The 6,905-nt window shown below is 38.1% G+C and overlaps 1 protein-coding gene across 2 annotated transcripts in view; it reads right to left on the bottom strand.

Moving 5' to 3' along the window:
- Positions 1-562: 562 nt before the first annotated feature.
- PI4K2B (phosphatidylinositol 4-kinase type 2 beta) overlaps positions 563-6,905 on the bottom strand; it is a 33,030-nt gene continuing 26,687 nt past the window's right edge. For both annotated transcript variants that reach the window (XM_079919082.1, XM_079919081.1), the window contains exon 10: positions 563-3,192. In XM_079919082.1, coding sequence (XP_079775208.1) covers positions 3,019-3,192 — 174 coding nt within the window. In that variant the 3' untranslated portion in view covers positions 563-3,018. The remainder of the gene's footprint in view (positions 3,193-6,905) is intronic.

Genomic DNA, 6,905 nt, shown 5'->3' with positions numbered 1-6,905 from the left:
CCCCTCACTTTCCCTCCGTTCACTCCTCCAAAGCTGTTGTTCCCATGTGATCCTTTTGCTATTGATGGATGTAGCCCAAACTGCTCATTTCTGGGATCCATAGGGATATTCTATCATCTAATTTTAGTGAAGATGGTGTCACTGTGATTTTCCTTTTGCTATCCTAGTTGTTCTATGGGGATTTGAGATTAAATACTCACTGCTGCTGCCATTCAGCCTTCTATAATTGGTTTTTTATTTTAAAATGATTTTTTTTTCTATTTACACCGTTAATGCCCAGGATAGGACAGACTATGGTAAGTTTTAACATATAAATGCAAAATTTTAGTGACTAAACACAAGCACTATTTCTTGCTCATGTCACAGTCCAATGCAGTCAGCACGCTCTCCTGGTAGGTTTCCAAGCAGTGACTCACATGCCCTGGCTGCTTCCACTTTGCAAATTCTTTGTTTACAGCCAAATGGGAAGACAAGAGAGTGGTCAACGGTGATCACTGGTTGTGCCGCAGTGAGTTTTACTGCCAGGTCTGGAAGCCACATATATCCCTCATCCCCACATCTTACTGGCCAGAACTCGGTTACATGGCTCCAAACTCACCATAAGAGAGGCCTGGAAACAGAGCCACACTGAAGATCTCTGCCACTATCTGTACAGCTGCCCAAGCAACTTTGGGAAAGAAGGCAGACTATAAAACATAAGATGCTGCCTGTCTCTTCATATATCTGTAAAAGGATTTAAGATGTAATCTGATCAAAGGACTGGTCACCACTGTTTTTAATAAGGTTTTAATTCCATTAGTACAAAACTTTAATTAAAAAAAAATTTGTAAATCAAATCGTTTTCAAGATTGCAAAAAACATGTTTCCATAGTCTTCAACTAACTGCTGACAAATTTGGGGGAGAGTAAGGCAGCTTATATTCAAATAAAAATGAAAATGTCTCTAATTATAAAGATTCCAGTTAAATATATCTTTTGGAATGATGAAGTATTAAACTGTACTACTAATATATGCAGTAAGAAAATGGTGGTTTGTCATCATTTATAAACATAAATGTATTTACAAACATTCTAAATATTCAATATACATACTTCAGGAGAAATCTAGTCTTAAGACAGTGATTTTTATTACCTTTCGTCTACCATGTTTGACACTATAAATATACTCACTGAGAATATTAACACAATATTTAAATAAAAATGAAGTTCATGAAAATTTATAAAATAAAACCAATGTACTCTGACTTCTAAGCATATCTTAAATATTTCAACTCTATTTTTCTGGCCTGGTCAGACCATTTAAAAATATTTCCACACTATTTTAATTTTAGGGTACAAAACAGTAGCAACTTACTAAGTTTTCATCTTTTAAATTAATACAGAAATTCTCAAAATACTGAAAACCCTGTTTTATGAAAGCAGTAACCACATCATAACAACTTATTTCATTAAGAACACATCTTCAAAAGGCACATTTTAATGACTGGTATTTATCTAAAGATATTAGCTTGAGCTTTGAATTTCCAGTCAATTTTCCATTATCTCAACATTGAGATCATGGAGGGTCAGGGGAGGTAGGAGAACACAGGTTTCCAATGGACTTCCACTAGGACAGCAGTAATCCTCACTCATCACATCCACGAAGACCAAGAGAAAGGTGTGAAGAAAGGGAGAACGGCAGATCTGACTTCCATCCTAATTCAATCTTCAGGAAATACTTTTTATATAAAAATAATTTGAAAAATTACAGGACAGAAAGCTTAACGACAAAAGGCCAAGACCACAAACTGCCCAGTTTAGTCTGAGTGGTGATGTTATTTGTTTGGAGCCTAAGAAGAGAATGAAGCTCCTGCTTCTTTGGGATCAAATCTTCATATCGGGCTCATCTCAATTTCAATCACCTGGTAAGTTAAAAGTACTACAAATTCCCAGGATGTCAGAAATACTGATATTCAAAATCAAATAAAAATGACTTAATGGTTATCTCTGTTACGGTCCCCTTTAACTGGGACTAGTATTCTAAAGTTGACTGTAATTATAATAACATCAGTAATTTCAAGTACCCTACAACACTACTATTATTTTTAAGAGGTTATGTCCTAGGACCTGAAAATGCAACCCAATATACGGTTTGAGTTATGGTTTACCTTTCAGTGAAGTTTAATACTAATTGAAGTACTAAATTGAATGAGATCAGTACTCTGAGGTACTAAATGATTAAGTATTGATCCCATGCAAGAAACAGATGGGAATTTTTAATGCTATTCTGGAATTTCAAAATACTGGGGATCTATCTTAATTTCATATTATTCCCCTCAAGTCTCAGTTGAGTGTTTCCATTTTTTTAAAGGGGGAGATAGCGTTAGATTTTTTTTCCCTCACTATAACAAAATAATTGGCCCAAAATATTCTGAAGTACAAAAAAGAAAATGGTCATTGGTAACTTGAAATATAATTTTCTGGTCCCTAATAATGGTCACTTTAGGAGCATTTATTCAAGTTCTAAAGTAGCAGCTTTTTAAATTAAGGCAACATTGTTTTATTCTTAACTATTTTCTATTAACTACTCTATTAAAGCTCATAAGAGCAGTTTCATCCTCAAAGGCCTTTTATAATGTAAGAAGAGTTAACATGACCATTCTTCTCAATATTAAAAAAGTATATAAAAAGTTATTGTATTCAAAGTCAACAAACACCTTATTTTTCTGTTTGGAATTCTAGAGTAATTATAGTCATTCCAGAATGTGTAAACTATGAAATGACCTCTGAAACTAACATCAACAACATAAAATACAATTTTTCTACAAAAATACGACATAGGAGATATATCACTTCTTCCCTGAAATAGAAATTTAGTATTTGGACAGAAAACTGTAAACTTCAATTACATTCAAAGAAAACCTTTTAGAAACTTATATTATTTGAGGTTTTGGCAACTGGAGCTCTTACCAGCAGGTTTACAGGGCGGTAATGTTGTAACAACACAATAATGCCAAACGGTTTCTTTCTCTCACATCTGCTACCAGGAGGAAAAAAAAGGCTTCCTGCAGTGGACAGTCTGGGTGAATGAATTGCTGAGGTGGACGATCCGACCCTGACCTCCACCTTGACTGCGCTCCACAATCACACAAGGCATCTGTACTAGCTGGACAGGACTCCTCCTGTCTCTCAATGCCTGAGTAAGATTTAAGATCTGTGGAAAGAAGAGAGGTTTTCATCAGTTCAAAAAAGATAAAAACCTTCCGTTCATTGACATTATTTTAACCATCTATTCATAACTACAATTTTTATTTCATCCATTTATGCCCAGCAGAGACTGTGATGAGTAACTGCTATCAATATATATATGTGGATGTATGGATGCTTATACACACACATACATATACACAGACAAATGCACAGGATTAAAATTAAATAATTTTTGCCAATTGGTAACTTTGAAATATTCTAGAATGCATCTATGTCCAGGAGCAATGGAGTCAGAGACTGAATGAAGTGAATGGTTCCACATACATACCCCAGTTGACACTGGACCTAAAAAAATACTGCTCTAAATAGTCTGGTTTTTACTAAATACTTGCCTTACCCACTCATTCAACAAATAAATTTACTGCATGCTTATTATGTGCTAGGCTCTGTTCTAAGTGCTGGGGATGCAACAGTAAGAAAACAAACAAAATCTCTGCCTTCACAGAGCTCACATTTCAGCAGGGGAGGAGTCAATAAACATCTCAAACAAGTCAATTACACCAAGTATTAGAAGGAAAAAGTGCTATGGGGAAGCATGACGCAGGGCAAGTGAATTAGCGAACTGGGGAAGGTAGCATTTAAAGTAAAGTTTTATTTAAGAGTCTATTCTTTTTTTTTTTTTTTTTTTGCGGTACGCGGGCCTCTCACTGCTGTGGCCTCCTCCATTGTGGAGCACAGGCTCCGGACGCGCAGGCTCAAGTGGCCGTGGCTCACGGGTCCAGCCGCTCCGCGGCATGTGGGATCTTCCCGGACCGGGGCACGAACCCGTGTCCCCTGCATCGGCAGGCGGACTCTAAGAGTCTATTCTTAAATAGGAAAAGTAAAACTAGGAAACGTGAACTATATTACATTCCATGTTTAAACATACTCTTGGAATTGCTACTTGAGCATATAAATAAGGTTATGAAACAATGCATAGCTTACAGCTTATTCTACTCTGTTCAAATAAAAATTTAATAATTAATTTTCTTTTTTTCCCTGCATATCAGGTAAAAAATTCCCTTTGGGGGCTTCCCTGGTGGCGCAGTGGTTGAGAGTCCGCATGCCAATGCAGAGGACACGGGTTCGTGCCCCGGTCCGGGAGGATCCCACATGCCACGGAGCGGCTGGGCCCGTGAGCCATGGCCGTTGAGCCTGTGCATCCGGAGCCTGTGCTCCGCAACGGGAGAGGCCACAACAGTGAGAGGCCCGCGTACAGAAAAAAAAAAAATTCCCTTTGTTGTGTACGTTAGAAATAAGGATGTCTCCTTCAGGTATTTGAAAATATTTAATATACAGATGGTGTGCATTTTACTAGTTGTTGTAAAGACTGTTTAATAGTGAGATAAGCATAAAGGTTTCAACATAAAGCCATACTAATAAATAAATGTCATAATACTTGAACAGTATAAACTAGATGGTTTAGATCCTGGAAGATCTGAAGTATTTAATACATCAGAGAAATAAACCTTTACTAGTAATAGTAGCTACTCATTGTATTTATGGTTTAGGATTCCTTTTAAGCTCTTCCCTTAAAATCTTCTAGGCTAGTTATGTTTGGATAAAAAGACAAAAAGAATTTACAAAATTTATGTTTATAAGCATTGCCCTTACCATGAAAATAAATGTGGGTACCAGCATGGCTAAGGAATGAAATATTCAGTTAGTTTCCTCTTTTGATTTTAAAAATCCTATTCTAAACATGTTAATCTAAACACACTAATTTAAGTAACATCTAATATTTTCCTGACTCTAAAAACAATACATGATTGTTGTAGAGAATCTAGAAGCGGAATGGTACAAAGAAAATGAAAGTCATTCTACAAGACTAAAAAATTTCAAATATATAATAGCAAAAATTATTCAGTCTTAAAACTATCCAAAATATTAGTATTTCTTTGGGAGTTGAGAAGACACTTGATGATCTTGCATTTATTTGCTAAAGAAATATTTACTGAGCACGCGCTGTGTCGGGGAGAAGACTAAATACGAGGGAAAAACCCCATCTGAGCCCTTAAAGTGCACACATTGTAGAAACAAACAGCCACACAAACAAATAACTGGAATGTAGTGTGACAAACACTTCAGCAACAGTGGATCTATGCCCTGACTTTACAATCTGATCCCCTCCTTTACATACCACTCATTTTTTCATTTCCCAAAGAATAAACACATCTATTACTATATCTTTACATCAGAGAAGATTATTTTTAGAAATAGACTAAACATTGCAGGCAAGGAAAAACACTTTATTTATTTATTTTGCGGTACACGGGCCTCTCACTGTTGTGGCCTCTCCCGCTGCGGTGCACAGCCTCCGGATGCGCAGGCCCAGCGGCCGTGGCTCACGGGCCCAGCCGCTCCGCGGCACGTGGGATCCTCCCAGACCAGGGCACAAACCCGTGTCCCCTGCATCGGCAGGCGGACTCTCAACCACTGCGCCACCAGCGAAGCCCAGGAAAAACACTTTAGAATGCTCCATCTATGCCACATTTGATACCATGGTAGGGGTGTGATAGGTCAAGGGCAGATGGTGTGAACTCACAGACTTCTGCATATAGACTTTGCTTTCCTTTGGACTAGTTCACTGGTCCTCAAATTTTAGTGGGCATGAGAATTACTGTACTATCTACATAAAACTATGTATATTCTACTTCCTGGTTGGTTTTAAGCTATTTTTCGACTGTACTATGCCCAATTTGCTGTCCTTTTTTTTTGGGCCTGCACCGTACGGCTTGTGGGATCTGTTTCCTGACTAAGGATTGAACCTGCGCTGCAGCAGTGAAAGCCCGGAATCCTAACCACTAGGCCACCAGGAAACTCCCCCAACATGCTGTCTTAACATCCAATTTCTGAGTGAAATGTGACCCCAATACTCCCATGGAGTGCTAGGGAAATCAGAACTCCTTGAGCGGCAGGAGGAGACTAGGAAGACAGAGCTGGAGCTTGAAGGAAAAACTGTTCTCCAGAAGGAGAGGAAAAGGCATCCCAGGAGAGACGACAGCACGCAAAGGGCACCACTGGGAGATGTGAACTGGGACTGAAGAACAGTTCTGAGCGGCTAGGCTTAGGGGAAGCTGACAGTGACAAGAGATAAAGGTAGCTATGTTGCTGGAGGCAGACTGCAAAGGTGTTGGAGAAGTTGCTCAAAGTCAGGGCTTAAGCCTGTACGGACTGACAAATCAGGGGAGTTTTAAATCACAAAAGAGATGATCATATCTGCTTTGAGAAAGATTGTTCTGGTCTAATGTGGAAGAAGGATGGGAAAAGAGGTAAGGACACCACTTAGAAGATCATTAAATCCAGAGAAGAGATGATAAGGACCCCAGGCAGAGGCAATGCCGAAATGTTGCAGATTCGCCAGACTTTAGACTCCCTTATTAAACAGATGCAACGTGTTAACCCCTTTGAGCCAAGTTACAAAATGCAGGCAACTATGTAGAGCTGTTATGAGGAAAAATAACAACAAACATAAAAATATCTAGTAAAGAGTCAAGTACTCAGGAGGTACGAAAGCGTCACTTTCATTTTCTTTAACATCAATTTTTACTGAATCTGCAAATGAGCTTCTGGTTTATATATCACTGAATAGAATTTCACTCTGTATTAATGAAACTGTTTTATTAATCATTTCTGTCACTTTTTTCAGGTCGTGTATAAAATGTATTTCAAATAAAT

Source organism: Stenella coeruleoalba (assembly GCF_951394435.1).
Source record: "Stenella coeruleoalba genome assembly, chromosome: 4".
NCBI lineage: Eukaryota > Metazoa > Chordata > Mammalia > Artiodactyla > Delphinidae > Stenella > Stenella coeruleoalba.
Note: the sequence above shows the minus strand (reverse complement) of the source record. Positions and strands in the feature narration are given on the sequence as shown.